This window comes from Petromyzon marinus, chromosome 69 (assembly GCF_048934315.1).
Source record: "Petromyzon marinus isolate PM22_M1 ecotype Great Lakes invasive population chromosome 69, UKy_Petmar_22M1.pri1.0, whole genome shotgun sequence".
NCBI classification, from domain to species: Eukaryota; Metazoa; Chordata; class Hyperoartia; order Petromyzontiformes; family Petromyzontidae; genus Petromyzon; species Petromyzon marinus.
Window position 1 is genome coordinate 4,055,720 of NC_133735.1, and position 24,994 is coordinate 4,080,713.

Here is a 24,994-nt window from a genome sequence, read left to right on the forward strand (position 1 = left end):
GAGGTGGAGGAGGTGGATGTAGCAGAGAAGCCCATGAACGAGGTGGTGGTGGTGGTGGTAGTGGTGGTGGTGGTGGAGGTGGTGGTGGTGGTGGTGGAGGTGGTGGTGGTTGTGGTAGAGGAGGTGGAGGAGGTGGATGTAGCAGAGAAGCCCATGAACGAGGTGGTGGTGGTGGAGGTGGTGGTAGTGGTGGTGGTGGTGGAGGTGGTGGTGGTTGTGGTAGAGGAGGTGGAGGAGGTGGATGTAGCAGAGAAGCCCATGAACGAGGTTGTGGTGGTGGTTGTAGTGGTGGTGGTGGTGGTTGTGGAGGTGGTGGTAGAGGTTGTGGTAGAGGAGGTGGAGGTGGTGGTGAAGGTGGAGGTGGTGGTTGTGGTAGAGGAGGTGGTGGAGGAGGTGGATGTAGCAGAGAAGCCCATGAACGAGGTTGTGATGGTGGTGGTGGTGGTTGTGGAGGTGGTGGTAGAGGTGGTGGTGGTGGTGAAGGTGGTTGTGGAGGTGGTGGTAGAGGTGGTGGTGGTGAAGGTGGTTGTGGAGGTGGTGGTAGAGGTGGTGGTGGTGGTGAAGGTGGTTGTGGTGGTTGTGGTGGCGGCGGTGGTCATGGTAGGGAAGGCGGCGGCCGCTTCGACTTTGACGACGGCGGCACGTACTGCGGCCGCTGGGCCGAGGGCAAGGCCCACGGGCCGGGCGTGTGCACGGGGCCGCGGGGCCGCGGGGAGTTTGCGGGCAGCTGGCGCCGCGGCTACGAGCGCCGCGGCGTCTACACGTGGCCCGGCGGCGACGCCTACGAGGGCCGCTGGCTCCTGGGCAAGCGCCACGGCCTCGGCGCCGAGACCAAGGGCCGCCGCCGCTATCACGGCGAGTGGGCGCACGGCTTCAAGGGACGCTACGGCGAGAGTCGCAGTCTCGCCGGCGGCGGCGGCGGCGACGTCGCTGGGAGGGGCACCGCCTCCACCGCCGCCGTCACCGCCTCCACCGCCACCGTCACCGCCGCCTCCGCCGCCACCGCCTCCACCGCCACCGTCACCACCGCCTCCACCGCCACCAGCGCCAGCAGCAGCGGCAGCGACGCCGTCATCGGCACCGTCACGGGCGGTGGTGGTGGCGGTGGCGGTGGTAGTGGTGGTGGCGGTGGTGCCGGTGCCGGTGCCGGTGTCACGGTGTACCTGGGCACCTGGGCCCACGGAGTTCAGGATGGGTACGGCACCGAGACATATCCTGATGGAGGTGGGTGGGTGAGTGGGTGGGTGGTGTTTGTATGGTGGGTGGGTGTATGGTGGGTTGGTGGGTGGGTGGGTGTTTGCATGGTGGGTGGGTAGGTGAATGGTTGGGTGGGTGGTGTTTGTATGGTGGGTGGGTATATGGTGGGTTGGTGGGTGGGTGTTTGCATGGTGGGTGGGTAGGTGAATGGTTAGGTGGGTGGTGTTTGTATGGTGGGTGGGTGTATGGTGGGTGAGTGGGTGTTTGTATGGTGGGTGGGTAGGTGAATGGTTGGGTGGGTGGTGTTTGTATGGTGGGTGGGTGGGTGTTTGTATGGTGGGTGGGTAGGTGAATGGTTGGGTGGGTGGTGTTTGTATGGTGAGTGGGTATATGGTGGGTTGGTGGGTGGGTGGGTGTCTGGTCCGGCAAAACAACCCCCTACCTCCTCGCGGTGCCGGACGGGCAACTCTGTCGTGGACAGTGCTGTGGGGGGAGGGCCAATTCCGATTGGCTCCTCCCCTCATGGCGTCTGTGACCACCACACTGGATAAACGGAAGCTCTGGACGGGTGCGAGGGGCTGGTAAAATATGTAACTAATAAGCTTGTGCCGGAGGCCCCGGGGGGACAGGCGTCTATGACGTGTCCTGGCCAAACCCCATTTGGCGGAGCCAGGAGATTGAATCTCTACCCTCGGGGCTCCTCCAGAAACAACGAAAAGCCACTACGGATGGCCACGTGGAATGTTCGAACGCTCACTGCGGAGGAGAGGCTGCCACTGCTCTGTCGGGAGCTGGACCGGTACCGTCTACATAGTGACGGACCAGCGAATGCGAGCCCATGTCCTTGACACCAGGACCTACCGTGGAGCTGACCTGCCCTCTGACCATCGACTAGTCATCTGTAAGATGCGCCTGCCATTCTTCCACTCCGGTGGTGGGTGTACACCCAGGACCCCATTCCAATCTAAAGTGGCCTGGGGTTGGCATCGTCCCCCACTCCTCCTGATGTCGAGGGTAAATGGGCGAGGTTTAGGTCTGTGACTCATGCAGTTGCAATGGCTGCTTTGGGTACGCGGTCCAGACCTCCCCAGAAACCCTGGCTGACAGAGGAGGTGTTCAGGATGGTTGAGAAAAAGCGACAGGCCCACTTTCATCGGCTACAGAATCCCACGTCAGAGAATGAGGAGGCTTACCGTAGCCTTCGCTCGGAGGTTCGGAGAGCCGTGAGGCGCTGCGAGGATGGGTGGTGGTCACGGATTGCTGAGGAGATGGAGTCTGCCTCAGTGGCCCGTGATCACAAATCTCTATTTAACTCCATCAAAAAAGTAACCTGCAGCGCCACACCTATTACCATCATTAGGGGAAAAAACGGTGATCCAATCTCCAACCCCCCAAAACAGGTTTGCAGATTTACTGAGCATTTCTGTGAGGTTCCTGGGGGAGGGAAAATCCTTCAGCCAGGAAAACATCGTGGCACAAAGTGAGGATGACCCTGCTGAGGCTGCGGTACCTCAAATATTGGAAGAAGTCACCCCCTGTGAGTGGCTGGCTGAAATACCATCTGTTGAGGAAGTACTGAAGGTGATCCGGAGTTTGAGACCAGGAAAGGCAGCGGGCAGAGATGATCTCCCAAGCGAAATGCTGAGGGAGGGTGGCGTTTGTGCATAGACTGCCCTACATGACATCATAACAGTCTGGACCACTGGACGGGTTCCGCAGGATTGGAAGGATGCCCTGGTGGTCCCCCTCTTTAAGAAGGGGACCGCACAGACTGTAACAACTACAGGGGCATCTCACTCCTCAGTGTGCCGGGAAAGGTCCTGGCAAGGATTATTCAACATCGCCTTGCCAGGCACGCTGAGGAGAGGCTTGCGGAGCGCCAATGCGGTTTCAGGAAAGGGCGGCCCTGCACAGATGCCATATTTTCTGTCCGTCTGCTACAGCAGAGGTGTAGGGAATTCCAACAAGACCTACATCTCTGCTTTATTGACCTGGTCAAGGCCTATGATACCATCAGTAGGCCTGGGCTTCGTGCTTTTGGAGTCCCTGACCCTCTGGGTGGGTGTACGGTGGGTGGGTGTATGGTGGGTGGGTGTACGGTGGGTGGGTGTACGGTGGGTGGGTGTACGGTGGGTGGGTGTATGGTGGGTGGGTGTACGGTGGGCAGCATAGTGGGCGATTGCTCGTCAGTTTCAATGTCCGCCCCCCCCCTACCTTTCCTCCCACCACCTCTGCTCCACCACCTCTCCCCCCCACCACCACCACCACCACCACCTCCCCCCACCACCCCCCCACCCCCAAGGCGTCTACCAGGGCCAGTGGGTGGGCGGCGTGCGCCAGGGCTACGGCGTGCGCCGCAGCGCCCCCTACGCCGGCGCCGCCGTCATCCGCTCCCCGTTCCGCACCTCCCTCGCCTCCCTGCGCAGCGACCCGGACAACGCCGGCCTCGCTCCGCCGGCCTCGCGCCACCGGCCCCGGGGCCGCCGCGGCCGCGAGGCCGGGGGAGAGGGGGGGGCCGCGAGGCCGCCGCCGCCGCCGCCGCCCGCCGGCGCGGCCAAGGGCGCGGCCAAGGGCGCGGCCAAGGGCGCGGCCAAGGGCGTGGCCAAGGGCGGCTTCGTGCTGACGCCGATGCCCGACGGCCCCGCCAAGAAGCGCGGCCTCTTCCGCCGCCCGTCGCTGCCCGGCGGCCTCAAGCCGCGGCGGCGGGCCGACTCGGCGGGCGAGCGGCCGCGGCGCGCGGCGGCGAGGCCGGAGGCGGGCCGCCCGGCGGGCGACGCGACCGAGTGGTACGCGGGCGAGTGGCGCGGAGACCGGCGCGGCGGGCACGGCGTGGCGCTCCGCTCGGACGGCGCTCGCTACGCGGGGCAGTGGCTGTGCAACCGGCGGCACGGCTACGGCGCGACCCGCCACCCCGACGGCACGCGGGAGGAGGGGAAGTACCGCTCGGGGGCCCTGGTGCGCGGCGTGAGCGACGCCGGGGGCCGCGGCCGCGCCGCCCGGCGCGGGGGCGGCCTCCTGGCGGCGCTGCGGTTGGGCAAGCTGAGGGGCAAGGTGGCACGAGCCACCGGCGAGGCGGAGGCCGCCGCGGCCGCCGCGCAGCAGAAGGCCGAGATCGCCGTGGCGAGGTGAGCGGAGTTCACTAAGCCAGAGACGCTGAGGGTCTGGGTTCACTCCCTGGGTCTGGGTGTCTCTCTGTCTCAGTGGGGTTCACTAAGCCAGAGACACTGAGAGTCTGGGTTCACTCCCTGGGTCTGGGTGTCTCTCTCTCAGTGGGGTTCACTAAGCCAGAGACACTGAGAGTCTGGGTTCACTCCCTGGGTCTGGGTGTCTCTCTCTCAGTGGGGTTCACTAAGCCAGAGACGCTGAGGGTCTGGGTTCACTCCCTGGGTCTGGGTGTCTCTCTCTCAGTGGGGTTCACTAAGCCAGAGACACTGAGTGTCTGGGTTCAATCCCTGGGTCTGGGTGTCTCTTTCTCAGTGGGGTTCACTAAGCCAGAGACACTGAGAGTCTCAGTTCACTCCCTGGGTCTGGGTGTCTCTCTCTCAGTGGGTTTCACTAAGCCAGAGACACTGAGGGTCTGGGTTCACTCCCTGGGTCTGGGTGTCTCTCTCTCAGTGGGGTTCACTAAGCCAGAGACACTGAGGGTCTGGATTCACTCCCTGGGTCTGGGTGTCTCTCTCTCAGTGGGGTTCACTAAGCCAGAGACGCTGAGGGTCTGGGTTCACTCCCTGGGTCTGGGTGTCTCTCTCTCAGTGGGGTTCACTAAGCCAGAGACACTGAGCGTATGGGTTCACTCCCTGGGTCTGGGTGTCTCTCTCTCAGTGGGGTTCACTAAGCCAGAGACGCTGAGGGTCTGGGTTCACTCCCTGGGTCTGGGTGTCTCTCTCTCAGTGGGGTTCACTAAGCCAGAGACACTGAGTGTCTGGGTTCAATCCCTGGGTCTGGGTATCTCTTTCTCAGTGGGGTTCACTAAGCCAGAGACACTGAGAGTCTGGGTTCAATCCCTGGGTCTGGGTGTCTCTCTCTCAGTGGGGTTCACTAAGCCAGAGACACTGAGAGTCTCAGTTCACTCCCTGGGTCTGGGTGTCTCTCTCTCAGTGGGGTTCACTAAGCCAGAGACACTGAGGGTCTGGGTTCACTCCCTGGGTCTGGGTGTCTCTCTCTCAGTGGGGTTCACTAAGCCAGAGACACTGAGGGTATGGGTTCACTCCCTGGGTCTGGGTGTCTCTCTCTCAGTGGGGTTCACTAAGCCAGAGACACTGAGGGTCTGGGTTCACTCCCTGGGTCTGGGTGTCTCTCTCTCAGTGGGGTTCACTAAGCCAGAGACACTGAGGGTCTGGGTTCAATCCCTGGGTCTGGGTGTCTCTCAGTGGGGTTCACTAAGCCAGAGACGCTGAGAGTCTGGGTTCAATCCCTGGGTCTGGGTGTCTCTCTCTCAGTGGGGTTCACTAAGCCAGAGACACTGAGGGTCTGGGTTCACTCCCTGGGTCTGGGTGTCTCTCTCTCAGTGGGGTTCACATAAGCCAGAGACGCTGAGGGTCTGGGTTCAATCCCTGGGTCTGGGTGTCTCTCAGCGGGGTTCACTAAGCCAGAGACACTGAGGGTCTGGGTTCAATCCCTGGGTCTGGGTGTCTCTCTCTCTCAGTGGGGTTCACTAAGCCAGAGACACTGAGGGTCTGGGTTCAATCCCTGGGTCTGGGTGTTTCTCTCTCAGTGTGGTTCACTAAGCCAGAGACACTGAGGGTCTGGGTTCAATCCCTGGGTCTGGGTGTCTCTCTCTCAGTGGGGTTCACTAAGCCAGAGACACTGAGAGTCTGGGTTCAATCCCTGGGTCTGGGTGTCTCTCAGTGGGGTTCACTAAGCCAGAGACACTGAGAGTATGGGTTCACTCCCTGGGTCTGGGTGTCTCTCTCTCAGTGGGGTTCACTAAGCCAGACACACTGAGAGTCTGGGTTCACTCCCTGGGTCTGGGTGTCTCTCTCTCAGTGGGGTTCACTAAGCCAGAGACACTGAGGGTCTGGGTTCACTCCCTGGGTCTGGGTGTCTCTCTCTCTCAATGGGGTTCACTAAGCCAGAGACACTGAGAGTCTGGGTTCAATCCCTGGGTCTGGGTGTCTCTTTCTCAGTGGGGTTCACTAAGCCAGAGACACTGAGGGTCTGGGTTCACTCCCTGGGTCTGGGTGTCTCTCTGTCTCAGTGGGGTTCACTAAGCCAGAGACACTGAGGGTCTAGGTTAAATCCCTGGGTCTGGGTGTCTCTCTCTCAGTGGGGTTCACTAAGCCAGATACACTGAGGGTCTGGGTTCACTCCCTGGGTCTGGGTGTCTCTCAGTGGGGTTCACTAAGCCAGAGACACTGAGGGTCTGGGTTCACTTCCTGGGTGTGGGTGTCTCTCAGTGGGGTTCACTAAGCCAGAGACACTGAGGGTCTGGGTCCAATCCCTGGGTGTGGGTGTCTCTTAGTGGGGTTCACTAAGCCCCCTCACGCCTCCCCCCAGGGCTGAACACGCGAGGTTACGCAGCGAGGCGGCGGCGGTGGTCGCCCGTGCAGCCAGGGACGACGCTCGCACGGCGAGACGCGTGGCACGCCGACTCTCACCGGGGTTCAGCCAGCCCGGTGACTTGTACACACACTCACTTACACACTCACTTACACACACACTCACTTACACACTCACTTACACACTCACTTACACACTCACTTACACACTCACTTACACACTCACTTACACACTCACTTACACACTCACTTACACACACTCACTTACACACTCACTTACACACTCACACACACACTCACTTACACACTCACTTACACACTCACTTACACACTTACTTACACACACACTTACACACACTCACTTACACACTCACTTACACACTCACTTACACACTCACTCACGTATACCCTAAGTTACACACTCACTTACACACACACTTACACACACACTCACGTATACACTCACTTACACACTCACACACTCACTTACACACTCACTTACACACTCACTTACACACTCACACACTCACTTACACACTCACAAAGATAAAAACAAAGATCCCCCATATAGCCTGTAACAGACTGTAGGGGCAAGTGCTGTTAGCGAGCACCTATGAAGGCCGGAACGGTACACGAGGGGGTGGGTGGCCAGCACCACGCCAGACCGCCTTTGTCTCCCTAGTGGCAATGTTTACACACCGCACCAGGTACTCATTTGAGGCTGAGTCGACATAGGGGAGGCCCGGGACCGGTTCAGATAATCGTCACTGGTGTTGGCCGTGAGCGGGAATCGAACCCGGGTCGCCAGGTTCATAGCGCAGCGCGCTAACCGCTACACTATCGCTCCCCACTCACACACAGTCACACACACACTCACTTACACACGCACTTATACACTCACTTACACACACACACTCACACACACACTCACACACTCACTTACACATACACTTACACACTCACACACACACACTTACACACTCACTTACACACTCACACACCCACTTACACACTCACACACACACACTCACTTACACACACACTTACACACTCACACACACACACTTACACAACAACAACCGCCATTCGCCACTAAGTGGTGGTGACGTCACCACGACGCTTGTGCCAGGCTATGTGCACCCTGAGGCCACGTGAAGTGTCGAACGCCCGCTGGCAGGAGGTCACGGGGCAGACCCAGGTGCCACGGGTCGACTGACTGAGATGACTGGCCAATGCACCACCTGTGCCCCCTACTGTGGCAACCTGCTGTGCTTTAGCCACCCCGGTACAGCTATTGAAGGCTTCACGAACTACGTGGTCAAAAAAGATGTTGAATAATGTGGGAGCCAGAGGACATCCCTGTCGCACCCCAAGGTGTACAGGGAATGGCTCTGACTCCCGGCCACGTAGTTTTACCTGGGCCCGCTCACCATCGTGAAGGTCCTTAATGATCGTGAGCAGAGGGTCAGGGACTCCAAAAGCACGAAGAACGACCCAGAGCCCAGGCCTACTGATGGTATCATAGGCCTTGACCAGGTCAATAAAGCAGATGTAGATCTTGCTGGAATTCCCTACACCTTTGCTGTAGCAGACGGACAGAAAATATGGCATCTGTGCAGGACCGCCCTTTCCTGAAACCGCATTGGGGCTCCGCAAGCCTCTCCTCAGTGTGCCTGGCAAGGCGATGTTGAATAATCCTTGCCAGGACCTTTCCCGGCGCACTGAGGAGTGAGATTCCCCTGTAGTTGTTACAGTCTGTGCGGTCCCCCTTCTTAAAGAGGGGGACCACCAGGGCATCCTTCGAATCCTGCGGAACCCGTCCAGTGGTCCAGACTGTTGTTATGATGTCATGTAGGGCAGTCTGTGCACAAACGCCACCCTCCCTCAGCATTTCGCTTGGGAGATCATCTCTGCCTGCTGCCTTTCCTGGTCTCAGGCTCCGGATCGCCTTCAGTACTTCCTCAACAGATGGCACCTCAGCCAGCCACTCACAGGGGGTGACTTCTTCCAATATTTGAGGCACCGCAGCCTCAGCAGGGTCATCCCCACTTTGTGCCACGATGTTTTCCTGGCTGAGGGATTTCCCCTCCGCCCAGGACCTGGCAGAAATGCTCAGCAAATCTGCAAACCCGTTCCTGTGGGTCGGATATTGGATCACCGTTCTTTCCCCTAACGATGGTAATAGGTGTGGCGCTGCAGGTGACTTTCTTGATGGAGTTAACGGGCGCTTTGTGGTCACGGGCCTCTCGGCTAGCGAGCGGGCGACTGGTCACCCCCGGAGAGCCACACTGTGCTGACACCGCCCCTCCCTCCGTCCCTCCCCCCCCCCCTCACTCCGTCACGCCGGTCTCCCCGGACCGGCCACTCTCCTCACTCGTTGCCGGTAACCATGGCAACCTATTCCCCCATCCCCCCCCGTTGCCGTGGCGAGGGGAAGCTGGGGCGGGCCGGGAGCCTTCAACCGCACCGCTCAGCGTCTGTGTGATGCCCTTCAAAATGAGAAGTCTTTGCTCCTAGGGACTACACTCACCCCCACCCCACACCCTCCCCCCCACCCCACCCACTGTACCCCCCCACACCCCACCCACTGTACCCCCCCCACCAGGGCTGGACTACCAGCACCGGCGCCGATTGCGGGAGAGCGCCGACAGCGAGCTGGGCGGGCCGGCCTGCACCGCCGCCGCCACCACCACCACCACCGACCCGCCCACCTCGGACGCCACTCCCGGTGGGGACAGCCCTGCCCCCAGCCCCCCACCGTCACCGCAACAACAACAACGACCGCAACAACAACAACAGCCACCACCGCAGTCGCAACAACAACCGGCGGTCGGCAACAGCGTGGATGGTGGTGGCGGTGGTGGCGGTAGCGGCGCCGGCAACCGCACGTTGTGCGGTTGCCGTGGTGAGAGGGACGGACCGCGGGCGGAAGCGGTGAGGACGGCGATGGTGGTGGGCACGGTTGGCACGGTGGGGATGACCACGGTGGGCACGGTGAGGACGGTGAGGACGGTGGGCACGGTGGGCACGGTGAGGACGGTGGGCACGGTGGGCACGGTGGGCACGACCGTGGTGGGCACGGTGAGGACGGTGGGCACGGTGGGCACAGCGGCTGAGTCCACCCAGAGGAGGGAGAGGCACAACGGCCGTGAGCGGGAGATGCAGATCCGGCGCTGCAAGGGGAGAGCCGGTGAGTGGACGTGCCGGGGACAACCCACACCTCCACCCACACCTCCACCCACCTCCACCACCACCCACCTCCACCACCACCCACACATCCACCCACCTCCACTCACACGGCTCACAGACACATGATTTACTGTCATCAGAGGCGTTTACCTCGCCAGGGCAAATGCCATGGGCCAGAGAGAGGCTGGATCCCGGTAAACGGATCCTAGGACACATCCCCTGGGCCCCCGGATGGGGGCGGGGGGGAACCGGGGGAATGATGTCACCTTCCAGAAGGTTCCAGAAGGTTCCAGAACCTTCCAATAGGTTCCAGAAGGTTCCAGAAGGCTCCAGAAGGTTCCGGAACCTTCCAGAAGGTTCAAGAACCTTCCAGAAGGCTCCAGAAGGTTTCAGAACCTTCCAGAAGGTTCTAGAAGGTTCCAGAACCTTCCAGAAGGTTCCGGAAGGTTCCAGAACCTTCCGGAACCTTCCAGAACCTTCCGGAAGGTTCCAGAACCTACTGGAAGGTTCCAGAAGGTTCCAGAAGGACGTCGTGGCCAGGGCAGAGCCCCCCAATGACGGGTCTCCAAGCCGCAGCTCAGGGAGCTCTGGGCTCGGTTATCTCCACGCCGAATAGGACTCTGGACCAGGGACCAGGGAGTCGCGGGGTCAGCCAGCCCCTCCCCCAGGTCCCAGCCGGAGGGCGACCGGCAACGGGTGACCGGAGTTCGGTCCCCGGGTACTTCGGTGGCGACAGAGCCCCAGGTGAAGGAGGTCGGCGCTCGTCAGCATGTATTAGCTCCAGAATTACCGCGGTTGTCCAAGCAACGGTCGAGCGATCAGCGGAACCATAACTGATTTAATGAGCCGTTCACAGTTTCACTGTGACACTAATAAGTGCACGCATCCCCGGTATTCCGATATTCCCTTCATGCTAGCGGACCCTGTGGTGAAATACAGTAAACAACTTTCATGATTACAACACTGCAGATACGCCTCCACCTCCTCATCCACCTCCTCCACCCCCACCTGCCGTCCACACGCTCACCACGTTCACACTCACCACGTTCACTCACCACGTTCACACTCACCCACACCCTTACCTGCTGTCCACACGCTCACCACGTTCACACTCACCACGTTCACACTCACCACGTTCACACTCACCCACACCCCCACCTGCTGTCCACACGCTCACCACGTTCACACTCACCCACACCTGCTGTCCACACACTCACCACGTTCACACTCACCACGTTCACACTCACCCACACCCCCACCTGCTGTCCACACGCTCACCACGTTCACACTCACCCACACCTGCTGTCCACACACTCACCACGTTCACACTCACCACGTTCACACTCACCCCACCTGCTGTCCACACGCTCACCACGTTCACACTCACCACGTTCACACTCACCCACACCTGCTGTCCACACGCTCACCACGTTCACACTCACCCACACCTGCTGTCCACACACTCACCACGTTCACACTCACCACGTTCACACTCAACCCCACCCACACCTGCCGTCCACACACTCACCACGTTCACACTCACCCACACCCCCACCTGCTGTCCACACGCTCACCACGTTCACACTCACCACGTTCACACTCACCCCACCTGCTGTCCATTCGCTCACCACGTTCACACTCACCACGTTCACACTCACCCACACCTGCTGTCCACACGCTCACCACGTTCACACTCACCACGTTCACACTCACCACGTTCACACTCACCACGTTCACACTCACCACGTTCACACTCACCCCACCTGCTGTCCACACACTCACCACGTTCACACTCACCACGTTCACACTCACCCCACCTGCTGTCCATTCGCTCACCACGTTCACACTCACCACGTTCACACTCACCCACACCTGCTGTCCACACGCTCACCACGTTCACACTCACCACGTTCACACTCACCACGTTCACACTCACCACGTTCACACTCACCACGTTCACACTCACCACGTTCACACTCACCCCACCTGCTGTCCACACACTCACCACGTTCACACTCACCACGTTCACACTCACCACGTTCACACTCACCCCACCTGCTGTCCATTCGCTCACCACGTTCACACTCAACCCCCACCCCCAGCGCCGCCCGGCTGCCCGCCGGACGACTCGGCGACGACCCCCGACCCCCCGGCGACGACCCCTGACCCCTCGGCGACGACCCCCGACCCCTCGGCGACGACCCCCGACCCCTCGGCGACGACCCCCGACCCCCCGGCGACGTGCTGCTGCCCCGTGGACAACGCGGCGACCACGGCGACCACAGGGACCACGGTTACCACGGCGACCACGGGGACCACGGTTACCACGGCGACCACGGGGACCACGGTTACCACGGCGACCACGGGGACCACGGCAACGTCACTGCCACCGCCGGTCGGGGGGGAGGAGGTGTGGGGAGGAGGAGGAGGGGGGAGCCACCACCAGCAGCAGCACCAGCAGCACCACCAGCAGCAGCACCAGCAGCAGCATCAGCAGCAGCACCACCAGCAGCACCAGCAGCAGCACCAGCAGCAGCACCAGCAGCACCACCTCCTCCTCCTCCTCCCCCCGCCTCCTCGCCCTCCTCCGCCCCCCTCCCACCGCTGCGCCCTCCCGCCCAGGTCACGGGCCAGGAGGTCGGCCGGAGAGCCGGGACAAGCGCGGAGGGACAAGCAGCACCAGCAGGAGCAGCCCCACCAGCAGCACCAGCAGCACCAGCAGCACCAGCAGCCCCACCAGCAGGAGCAGCCCCACCAGCAGCACCAGCAGGAGCACCAGCAGGAGCACCAGCAGCACCAGCAGCACCAGCAGCACCAGCAGGAGCAGCACCAGCAGCTGTTGCTTCTGGAGCTGCAGGAGCACCAGCAGCAGCAGGAGCAGCAGCAGCAGCACCAGCAGGAGCCCCACCAGCACCAGCGGCACCAGCAGGAGCAGCACCAGCAGCTGTTGCTTCTGGAGCTGCAGGAGCACCAGCAGCACCAGCAGCAGTTGCAGCAGCGAGGGGCGGTGCTCCAGGCGAAGTCGCGAGCCTCACAACGCAGGCGCCTCGTGCGGCAGGCCGAGGTGGCCCTGGCCGACGGCGATGGCGGCGGCGGCGGTGGCGACGCCAAGAACGCCGTGAGTTGGAGTGACGAGCAGCGGCGGTAGTGGCGGCAGCGGCGGCAGCGGCGGCGACTATTCAACTGCGCTCGCTCGCCCGCTCTATTCGCTCATTCACCCAGTCACTCGCTCGCTCATTCACTCAGTCAGTCTCTCGCTCGCTCATTCACTCAGTCGCTCGCTCACTCACTCAGTCACTCGCTCGCTCATTCACTCAGTCGCTCACTCAGTCGCTTGCTCTCTCGCTCGCCCACTCACTCGTTCACTAACTCACTCGCTCGCTCATTCACTCAGTCTCTCGCTCGCCCACTCACTCGTTCACTAACTCACTTGCTCGCTCATTCACTCAGTCACTCGCTCGCTCATTCACTCAGTCACTCGCTCGCTCACTCACTCAGTCGCTCGCTCAGTCGCTTGCTCTTTCGCTCGCCCACTCACTCGTTCACTAACTCACTCGCTCGCTCGTTCACTCAGTCACTCGCTCATTCACTCAGTCGCTCGCTCAGTCGCTGGCTCAGTCGCTTGCTCTCTCGCTCGCCCACTCACTCGTTCACTAACTCACTCGCTCGCTCGTTGTGTACAGCTGTTGTTGTTGTGTACAGCTGTTGTTGTGTTGTTGTTGTTACGTAGTTGTTGTTGTGTTGTTGTTGTATTGTAGTTGTTGTTGTGTAGTTGTTGTTGTGTAGTTGTTGTTGTGTTGTTGTTGTGTTGTTGTTATGTAGTTGTTGTTGTGTTGAGTGATTAGCTGAGTGATTAGCTTGTGACTGGTCCCAGAAATGGCTATGTTAAAGTCAAAGCATACACATCCACAGAGGCACCCCTTGACAAAGGAATTAGCATATAATTTAGCATTGAAATAGCTGAGTAATTAGCTTGTGACTGGTCACAGAAATGGCTATGTTAAAGTCAAAGCATACACATTCACAGAGGCACCTAGTACAAATCAAACAGGAGAATTTAGCATTGAAATAACTGAGGGATTAGCTTGTGACTGGTCATTGAAATAGTTATGTTAAAGTCAAAGCCTACACATCTACAGAGGCACCTAATACAAATCAAACAGGAGAATTTAGCATTGAAATAACTGAGTGATTAGCTTGTGACTGGTCACAGAAATGGCTATGTTAAAGTCAAAGCCTACACATCTGAGCTATTAACAGTAACTGGGTATACACTACACTATATAATGAATACTATATAGTGAACCAATCAAAAACTAAAATATAAATTTCATCAATGTTATCAATAAACTATATATTCTCCAATCAGCTGAGCTACCAACAATAAGTCGTTATATATCACAATGCTATATGGCGAAACAAAAAATGGGTGGATTCTTACCCTCAACTTTAGCACCACGGATAGCTACGGGCCCCGTTCAGACGGACGAGTTCATCCATGGTCGGAACGGAAGAGGGGGAGAGAGACAGCTGCGAGGCGCTGTTATACTCCATGTTGTAAACCATACCATTAACCGTGGTGTGAGAGGTATTAAGAGTCAATGCCAGCGAAAGAGCTGCGGTCTGAAGGTCATCGTAAAATACAATAAATTAGGAACGGAAATGGTTTAAAACATCTTTCCATTGGTTACTAAGCCAGAATCCATCTTCTCGGTTGAAATTGTCTCTGTGCTTGTATATGTGAATGGCCTCTTGAACGAATCTCTCATGGTAGCCGGTTGCAAAGAACCTCCGTCTTGGAGAAGTCAATGTCATGTGAGCCCACTGAATTATAACAGTGATCTGCCACGGCAGAGGAGTTCGTTCTACCATGTTTCAAGTCTGCTTCATGTTCGCGGATGCGGTCCGAAATATATCGTTTGGTTTCTCCAATGTAGCTACTACCACAGAGGCACTTTAGTTTGTAAATGCCCGGGTACTGTATGTCTGGAACAGAATCTTTTACAGATGGAACCAGATCACGGATTTTATGTACTGTGTTGAATCGGACCTGGATCTTGTGTTTATTCAGGATTTTGGAGATATTTTTAGTGACCCCTGCAATGTAGGGTAAGGTGATGGTTTTGAGTGGCTCCACAAGAGGATCCTTCTTCATGACTGGAGTGATAGCTTTGCGGATTGTGTAGTTGGAGTAACCATTAGCCCTGAGAGCCTGGTGTACGTGCTTGAGTTCACTGGTAATGTGTTCCTGGTCGGAAATGCATTGGGCTCTATGGTATAGAGTCTTGATGAGAAAGTTCTTCTGGGATGGATGGTGGTGGGAATCCGGTTTCAAGTAAGCATCTGTATGGGTAGCTTTCCTGTAGACAGAGTGGCTCATTGAACCATCATGTCTCCTTTTAATTAAGACATCCAAAAAGGGTAGTTTGCCATCTTTTTCGACCTCCATGGTAAATCTGATGGCTGGGTGTATGGAATTGATGTGGTCGCGGAATTGGTCTAGAGCAGGCTGGCCATGTGGCCAGATGACAAAAGTGTCATCCACGTACCTCTTCCATAAGGTCGGGCGTAGAGTGGCAGTCTGGATGGCGTCAGTTTCAAATGTTTCCATGAATACGTTGGCTACAACCAGAGATAGGGGGGAGCCCATTGGGGTGCCCTCAGTTTGTTTGTAGAAAGTTCAATTTCAGGTGAAGTATGTGTTGGTTAAGCAATGTCTCACCAGGGGGGGTACATCAGTATGCAGTCCTTGATGAACCAGGTCTTCAATGATAGTGATGGTGTCAGGTACCGGGACTTTGGTGAACAAGGACACCACATCAAAACTGACATGCAGGTCGTCCGGGGACAGGGAAATGCCTTTGATTGTCGATGCCAGGTGAGTAGAATTTAGTACCGCAGAGGTGTTTTTTCCAGTGAAAGGTCGCAGTATACCAGCAAGAAAACGTGCCAGTTTATAGGTGGGGGAGTTGATAGTCGAGACGAGGGGACGAAGGGGTGTATCTTCTTTGTGTATCTTTGAAAGGCCATATAATCTTGGTGGTCTGGCAGCAGAGGTTTTCAACGAGAACTGTTTGGTCTGATCAATTAATGCTGTTGAATCGGAGATGATTTTGTTCGTTTTGGTAACCAGGCTGTTGGTGGGATCTCTTTATTTTTGTGTAGCTGCCATCGTTGAGTAGTTCTTGAATTTTGTTGTTATATTCTGTTTTGTCCATGATGACAGTGGCATTGCCTTTGTCGGCTGAGAGGACGACAATATCATCCCTCTTTTTTAATTGAGATAATTCAAAACGTTCGTCTTTGCTGATGTTGCTAGGTGGCAACTTAGCGTTTTTGAGGGTTGCAGCGATTTCAGATCTTGCTACGTCTGCAGAGATGTGACTCAAGCCCTTGAGTGCAACGTCGACATGGGCAATGATATCATTAACCGGTATGTGTCTCGGTGTGACAGCAAAGTTTAGACCTTTAGCTAAAACGGATTTCAGACCATCAGAAATGGCACTGTTACTGCGATTAATTACGACTTTGTTGACGTCTATCTTTTTGGTGTGTGGGTCCGATTTTTTGTTGGAGAGGTGATTGAATTTGGAAATCAAATTGTCCCTACATTTGGTCGACATAGTGGCAGCCGAAGAGGTAGTCATATTGTCTACATGTTCCCAATCCGATGTAGACATTGTTGCTGTCAATGTTAAGTGTGATTTGTAGAGTGTCTTGTCTAACTGATCGAGTTCGGTGCGTGTAAGTCTGATTTTTTCCGAGATAAGAGCGAAGCTAGTTCTAGCTAGAATTCGTTTTGCATTGAGAGAAGTTGCAACAGCAGAGGTTAGTGTAAATGCGGTTGGTATTACCTTAGAGTCGCGGCATTTCTTCAGAAAGGTGAGAGACTCGATTAGTTGAGCCTTCTTATCCCAGAGTCTGTTGAATGATCTTAAGGTTGTGTGGAATCCCTCCCCGTAGAGGCGGTTACATTTCGATTTAAAGCTTTCGTAACTGCAAGGATTCATCTTCTTTGGTTCTTTCGGTAAAGTCACGTAGAATGAGAATATTATTGTGTTATTTTATTTTATCAATTTATTATTTTATTCTCATTCTACGTGAATTTACCGAAAGAACCAAAGAAGATGAATCCTTGCAGTTAGTAGTAGTAGCTATATTGGAGAAACTAAACGACATATTTCGGACCGCATCCGCGAACATAAAGCAGACTTGAAACACGGTAGAACGAACTCCTCTGCCGTGGCAGATCACTGTTATAATTCAGTGGGCTCACATGACATTGACTTCTCCAAGACGGAGGTTCTTTGCAAACCAACCGGCTACCATGAGAGATTCATTCATGAGGCCATTCACATATACAAGCACAGAGACAATTTCAACCGAGAAGATGGATTCTGGCTTAGTAACCATTGGAAAGATGTTTAAACCATTTCCGTTCTTAATTAATTGTATTTTACGATGACCTTCAGACCGCAGCTCTTTCGCTGGCATTGACTCTTAATACCTCTCACACCACGGTTAATGGTATGGTTTACAACATGGAGTATAACAGCGCCTCGCAGCTGTCTCTCTCCCCTTCCTCCGTTCCGACCATGGATTAACTCGTCCGTCTGAACGGGGCCCGTAGCTATCTGTGGTGCTAAAGTTGAGGGTAAGAATCCACCCATTTTTTTCGCCATATAGCATTGTGATATATAACGACTTATTGTTGGTAGCTCAGCTGATTGGAGAATATATAGAGTCTATTGATAACATTGAGGTAATTTATATTTTAGTTTTTTATTGGTTTACTATATAGTATTCATTATATAGTGTAGTGTATACCCAGTTACTGTTAATAGCTCAAATGTGTAGGCTTTGACTTTAACATAGCCATTTCAATGACCAGTCACAAGCTAATCCCTCAGTTATTTCAATGCTAAATTCTCCTGTTTGATTTGTACTAGGTGCCTCTGTGAATGTGTATGCTTTGACTTTAACACAGCCATTTCTGTGACCAGTCACACGCTAATCACTCAGCTATTTCAATGCTAAATTCTATGCTAATTCCTTTGTCAAGGGGTGCCTCTGTGGATGTGTGTGCTTTAACTTTAACATAGCCATTTCTGTAACCAGTCACAAGCTAATCACTCAGCTATTTCAATGCTAAATTCTATGCTAATTCCTTTGTCAAGGCGCTTTGTTTCTTCTCACACAGCTTAAAGGTCGTGATCTGAGCGTGGCTTTTTTCACTCCAGCGCTGTCCTCCAGACAGTCTCGTCCCTTCACCTGATGAAGGCCGCTTGTGTTGTGGCCGAAACGTCGTGAGAATTTTATTGTTATTTTATTTTATCAATTTATTATTATTTTATTCTCATTCTACGTGACTTTACCGAAAGAACCAAAGAAGATGAATCCTTGCAGTCACGAAAGCTTTAAATCGAAATGTTGTTGTTGTTGTTTACAGCAGTGCTGTAGCTCCGTGCTGGTGGTGCTGTGTACAGCTGTTGTTGTAGTTGTTGTGTAGTTGTTGTTGTGTTGTTGTTGTGTTGTTGTTGTGTTGTTGTGTAGTTGTTGTGTAGTTGTTGTTGTGTAGTTGTTGTTGTGTAGTTGTTGTTGTGTAGTTGTTGTTGTGTAGTTGTTATGCAGTTGTTGTGTAGTTGTTGTGTAGTTGTTCTTGTGTAGTTGTTGTTGTTGTGTAGTTGTTGTTGTGTAGTTGTTGTTGTGTAGTTGTTGTTGTGTAGTTGTTGTTGTGTAGTTGTGTAGTTGTTGTTGTGTAGTTGTTGTTGTTGTGTAGTTGTTGTTGTGTAGTTGTTGTTGTGTAGTTGTTGTTGTGTAGTTGTTGTTGTGTAGTTGTTGTGTAGTTGTTGTTGTTGTGTAGTTGTTGTTGTGTAGTTGTTGTTGTGTTATGCAGTTGTTGTGTTGTTGTGGTGTTGTTGTTGTGTAGTTGTTGTTGTGTAGTTGTTGTTGTGTAGTTGTTGTTGTGTTGTTGTTGTGTAGTTGTTGTGTAGTTGTTGTTGTTGTGTAGTTGTTGTGTAGTTGTTGTTGTGTAGTTGTTGTTGTGTTGTTGTGTAGTTGTTGTTGTGTTGTTGTGTAGTTGTTGTGTAGTTGTTGTTGTGTAGTTGTTGTTGTGTAGTTGTTGTGTAGTTGTTGTTGTGTAGTTGTTGTTGTGTTGTTGTAGTTGTTGTAGTTGTTGTGTAGTTGTTGTGTTGTTGTGATGTTGTTGTTTACAGCAGTGCTGTAGCCCCGTGCTGGTGGTGCTGTGTACAGCTGTTGTTGTTGTGTAGTTGTTGTAGTTGTTGTAGTTGTTGTGTTGTGTAGTTGTTGTAGTTGTTGTGTTGTTGTGTAGTTGTGTAGTTGTTGTTGTTGTGTAGTTGTTGTGTTGTAGTTGTTGTGTAGTTATTGTTGTGTAGTTGTGTAGTAGTTGTTGTTGTTTACAGCAGTGCTGTAGCCCCGTGCTGGTGGTGCTCGCCGTGCTGGTGGTGCTGTGTACAGCTGTTGTTGTTGTTGTGTTGTTGTTGTTGTGTAGTTGTGTTGATGTTGTTGTTGTTGTTTACAGCAGTGCTGTAGCCCCGTGCTGGTGGTGCTCGCCGTGCTGGTGGTGCTGTGTACAGCTGTTGTTGTTGTGTTGTTGTTGTGTTGTTGTTGTTGTTGTTGTTGTTGTTGTTTACAGCAGTGCTGTAGCCCCGTGCTGGTGGTGCTCACCGTGCTGGTGGTGCTGTGTACAGCTGTTGTTGTTGTGTTGTTGTTGTTGTGTAGTTGTGTTGTTGTTGATGTTGTTGTTGTTTACAGCAGTGCTGTAGCCCCGTGCTGGTGGTGCTCGCCGTGCTGGTGGTGCTGTGTACAGCTGTTGTTGTTGTGTTGTGTAGTTGTTGTTGTTGTGTAGTAGTTGTTGATGTTGTTGATGTTGTTGTTGTTTACAGCAGTGCTGTAGCCCCGTGCTGGTGGTGCTCGCCGTGCTGGTGGTGCTGTGTACAGCTGTTGTTGTGTTGTTGTTGTTGTGTAGTTGTTGTTGTGTTGTTGTTGTGTAGTAGTTGTTGTGTTGTTGTTGATGTTGTTGTTGTTTACAGCAGTGCTGTAGCCCCGTGCTGGTGGTGCTCGCCGTGCTGGTGGTGCTGTGTACAGCTGTTGTTGTTGTAGTTGTTGTGTTGTTGTTGTTGTTGTGTAGTTGTTGTTGTGTTATTGTGTAGTAGTTGTTGTTGTTTACAGCAGTGCTGTAGCCCCGTGCTGGTGGTGCTCGCCGTGCTGGTGGTGCTGTGTACAGCTGTTGTTGTGTAGTTGTTGTGTTGTTGTTGTGTAGTTGTGTTGTTGTTGTTTACAGCAGTGCTGTAGCCCCGTGCTGGTGGTGCTGTGTACAGCTGTTGTTGTTGTGTTGTGTAGTTGTTGTGTTGTTGTGTAGTTGTGTAGTTGTTGATGTTGTTGTTGTTTACAGCAGTGCTGTAGCCCCGTGCTGGTGGTGCTCGCCGTGCTGGTGGTGCTGTGCACAGCTGTTGTTGTTGTAGTTGTTGTTGTGTAGTTGTGTTGATGTTGTTGTTGTTGTTTACAGCAGTGCTGTAGCCCCGTGCTGGTGGTGCTCGCCGTGCTGGTGGTGCTGTGTACAGCTGTTGTTGTTGTGTTGTTGTTATGTAGTTGTTGTGTTGTTGTGTAGTTGTTGTTGTTGTTTACAGCAGTGCTGTAGCCCCGTGCTGGTGGTGCTCGCCGTGCTGGTGGTGCTGTGTACAGCTGTTGTTGTTGTTGTTGTGTAGTTGTTGTGTTGTTGTGTAGTTGTGTAGTTGTTGTTGTTGATGTTGTTGTTGTTTACAGCAGTGCTGTAGCCCCGTGCTGGTGGTGCTCGCCGTGCTGGTGAACCTGGGGCTGGCGCTGCTGCTGCACCGCCTGCTCAGCTGACGAGGTGTGGCCAGAGGCAGCCTGGGGACGAGGACGAGGTGGACGAGGTGTTGGTGGTGGACAAGGTGCTGGTGGTGGACGAAGAGGAGGTGGTGGTGGACGAGGTGCTGGTGGACGAGGTGCTGGTGGTGGACGAAGAGGAGGTGGTGGTGGACGAGGTGCTGGTGGTGGACGAGGTGCTGGTGGATGAGGTGCTGGTGGTGGACGAAGAAGAGGTGGACGAGGTGCTGGTGGACGAGGTGCTGGTGGACGAAGAAGAGGTGGACGAGGTGCTGGTGGTGGACGAGGTGCTGGTGGTGGACGAAGAAGAGGTGGACGAAGTGGTGGTGGTGGACGAGATGGTGGACGAGGTGGCTGGCACCGGCCACCATGGACCCACGTGGCCACCTCAGCTAGCACGTGGTCCGCTCATCGATACGCCCCCACTGTACGATACGCCCCTACTGTATGATACGCACCTACTGTACGATACGCACCTACTGTACAACACACCTACTGTACGATACACACCTACTGTATGCACCTATTGTACGATACGCACCCACTGTACGATACGCACCCACTGTACGATACGCGCCCACTGTACGATACGCCCCTACTGTACGATACGCCCCTACTGTAAGATACGCGCTACTGTATGATACACCCCTACTGTATGATACGCCCCTACTGTATGATACGCCCCTACTGTACGATACGCCCCTACTGTACGATACGCCCCTACTGTACGACACACCTACTGTACAACACGCCCCTACTGTATGACACGCCCCTACTGTACGATACGCCCCTAGGGGGAGCGGTGGTGTAGCGGTTAGCGCTACGTCGCGATTTGAACCCAGCCACGACCCCAGTTCGATTCCCGCTCACGGCCACCAACACCGGTGGCGATTATCTGAACCGGTCCTGGGCCTCCCCTAGGTCGACTCGGCCTCAAGTGAGTACCTCGTGCGGTGTGTAGTGAACATCGCCACTGGGGAGACAAAGGCGGCCGGGCGTGGTGCTGGCCACCCACCCCCTCGTGTGCCGTGCCGGCCTTCACAGGTGCTGCTCGCTAACAGCACTTGCCCCTACAGTCTGTTCAGGCTACACGGGGGATCTTTGTCTCTGTCCGTGTGTGTGTGTGGATGTCTGTGTTTGTGTGTTTCTCTGTGTGTCTTTGTGTGGTTTGTGATGTCGAGGGTAAATGGGCGAGGTTTAGGACTGTGACTCATGCAGCTGCTATGGCTGTTTTGGGTACGCGGTCCAGACCTCCCCAGAGACCCTGGCTGACAGAGGAGGTGTTCAGGATGGTTGAGAAAAAGCGACAGGCCCACTGTCATCGGCTACAGCATCCCACGTCAGAGAATGAGGAGGCTTACCGCAGCCTTCGCTCGGAGGTTCGGAGAGCCGTGAGGCGCTGCAAGGATGGGTGGTGGTCGCGGGTTGCTGAGGAGATGGAGTTTGCCTCAGTGGCCCGCAATCACAAATCGCTCTTTAATTCCATCAAAAAAGTAACCTGCAGCGCCACACCTATTACCATCATTAGGGGAAAAAACGGTGATCCAATCTCCAACCCCCAGGAACACGTTTGCAGATTTGCTGAGCATTTCTGTGAGGTCCTGGGGGAGGGGTAATCCCTCAGCCTGGAAAACATCTTGACCTGGTCAAGGCCTATGATACCATCAATAGGCCTGGGCTCTGGGTTGTTCTTCGTGCTTTCGGAGTCCCTGACCCTCTGCTCATGATCATTAAGGACCTTCATGATGGTGAGTGGGCCTGGGTAAAACTATGTGGCCGGGAGTCGGAGCCATTCCCTGTACACCTTGGGGTGCGACAGGGATGTCCTTTGGCTCCCACATTATTTAACATCTATTTTGACCACGTAGTTCGTGAAGCCTTAGATGGCTGTACCGGAGGAATTTCCATCTGGTACAGATGCAATGGGAGGCTGATCGATGCCCGGGTGCGGTCAAGGGATGGCTCCCTATTGCTCAACCACGTTATGTATGCCGATTATCTGGTAATAGCTGCTCACTCAGAGGAGGAGTTGGAGACGCTGCTGCTGAACCTGGAGCTTGCCACTAAGAGGTGGGGCCTTACCATCAGCCCCATCAAAACTAAGCACTTGCCAGGGTATTTTGTACAATCGGACACCACCCCCACAACTCCCAATCGGCGATGGGGCAGTTGTGGAGAGAGTGGAGAGTTTCCCATACCTGGGCAGTGTGCTTATGACTGGCTCCAGTATAACAGCAGAGGTCTCACTCAGAATCAGTCGAGCGGCAATATCTTTTCATCGGTTGCGTAACGCTGTGTGGAAGCTACCTGGTCTGTCGCTCCGCACTAAGCTTCAGGTCTTCTCGGCCACGGTCATTCCCTCCCTTCTCTACGCTTGCGAAATGTGGACCCCCCTAATGGAACATCTTTGCCGGTTAGAAACATTTAGGCTAGCCTGCCTATGATCCATCCTGGGTTTAACCAGGTTGGATTGTGTGAGGAGCTCACAAATCCTTTAAAGATCTGGACAAAGTCCCATCGGTGAGCTCCTCCAGCAGGCAAGGCTGCGTTGGCTGGGTCATGTCGCCCGCATGCCCAGCCACCGCATGCCGAAACAGCTTTTGTTAGGCCAGATCGAGGAGGCTAAACGGGCGCGGCACGGGCTAGAGAATAGATGGAGTGATGTGGTACAGGAGGACGTGGAGCTGAGTGGACTTGCCGATGACTGGTACCAGCGGTGTCAAGATCGGCCTCTGTGGAGGAGGCTCGTGAAGGATGCTACTGGGCAGTTGGAGGCAGTCGCCCTCCAACAACAACGGAGGGCAAAGGAGCGACGCTCACAACAACGAGCGGAGTGCCGGGTGGCTAAAGCACAGCAGGTTGGCACAGTAGGGGGCACAGGTGGTGCATTAGCCAGTCATCTCAGTCAGTCGACCTGTGGCACCTGGGTCTGCCCCGTGACCTGCCAGCGGGATTTCGACACTTCACGTGGCCTCAACGTGCACATAGCCTGGCACAAGCGTCGTGGTGGCGAATGGCGGTTGTTGATGTGTGTACATGTGCGTGTGAGGATGTCTGTCTCTCTGTCTGTGTGTCTCTGTACGTCTGTCTGTGTCTGTCTCTGTGTGTCTCTGTCTCTGTGTGTCTCTGTGTGTGTCTCTCTCTCCGTCTCTGTGTCTCTCTGTGTGTGTGTCTCTGTGTGTGTGTGTGTCTCTGTCTCTGTGTGTGTCTGTGTCTCTCTGTCTCTGTGTGTGTGTCTCTGTGTCGCTGTCTCTGTGTGTCTCTGTCTCTGTGTGCCTCTCTGTCTGTGTCTCTGTGTGTGTGTCTGTGTCTCTATGTGTCTCTCTGTCTGTGTGTCTCTGTCTCTGTGTGTGTCTGTGTCTCTGTGTGTATCTGTCTCTGTGTCTCTCTGTCTCTGTGTGTCTCTGTGTCTCTGTCTGTGTGTCTCTGTCTGTGTGTCTCTGTGTCTCTGTCTCTGTGTGTCTCTGTGTGCCACTCTGTCTGTGTCTCTGTCTCTGTGTGTCTCTGTCTGTGTGTCTCTCTGTCTCTGTGTCTGTGTTATTGTGGGGAGCGGTGGCGCAGCGATTAGCGCTATGGTGAACCCAAGTTCGATTCCCGCTCACGCCCTCCCCTAGGTCGACTCAGCCTCAAATGAGCAGTATGGTGTAGCGGTGTGCAGTAAACATTGCCACTGGGGAGACAAAGGCGGCCGGGAGTGGTGCTGGCCACCCACCCCCTCGTAGCCTTCACAGGTGCTGTGAGTAGCAAAGACAAAGATCCCCCGTGTAGCCTCTAGCAGGGCTGTAGGGGCAAGTGCTGTCAGTAGCAGCAGCGCCAGTGAAGGCTACCGGCACTGTGGCACACGAGGGGGTGGGTGGCGGTGATGCCGGTACACACACACAGTGTACACACACAGTGTACACACACACACACACAGTGTACACACACACACACAGTGTACACACACACACACAGTGTACACACACACAGTGTACACACAGTGTACACACACACACAGTGTACACACAGTGTACACACACACACAGTGTACACACAGTGTACACACACACAGTGTACACACACACACACAGTGTACACACAGTGAACACACACACAGTGTACACACACACAGTGTACACACACACAGTGTATATGAGTCGGTGTGTACTACAGAGGACGTGTGTGTGTGGTGTATCTATACAGAATATTTATATAGAAGAGTGATGGATTATTGGACATTAAAATATAAAAAAAACAGTCCA

The 24,994-nt window shown here is 54.8% G+C and overlaps 1 protein-coding gene across 1 annotated transcript; it reads left to right on the forward strand.

Annotated features, from left to right (window-relative positions):
• The first annotated feature begins 241 nt into the window (after positions 1-241).
• Positions 242-24,994, forward strand: LOC116937424 (uncharacterized). The gene is made up of 8 exons (XM_076055105.1): positions 242-246; positions 287-1,224; positions 3,500-3,705; positions 3,757-4,322; positions 6,694-6,812; positions 9,301-9,885; positions 11,987-13,002; positions 20,670-24,994. The coding sequence occupies exons 1-8, from the start codon at positions 242-244 to the stop codon at positions 20,751-20,753; spliced, it is 3,519 nt and encodes a 1,172-aa protein (XP_075911220.1). The 3' UTR covers positions 20,754-24,994.

What these genes read in the sequence shown, in the direction of transcription:
- LOC116937424 (XM_076055105.1), top strand. An exon ending in CGAGACATATCCTGATGGAG is followed by an intron (nt 1,225 to 3,499) that starts GTGGGTGGGTGA and finishes CCCACCCCCAAG; the next exon opens with GCGTCTACCAGGGCCAGTGG. An exon ending in GCCGAGATCGCCGTGGCGAG is followed by an intron (nt 4,323 to 6,693) that starts GTGAGCGGAGTT and finishes GCCTCCCCCCAG; the next exon opens with GGCTGAACACGCGAGGTTAC.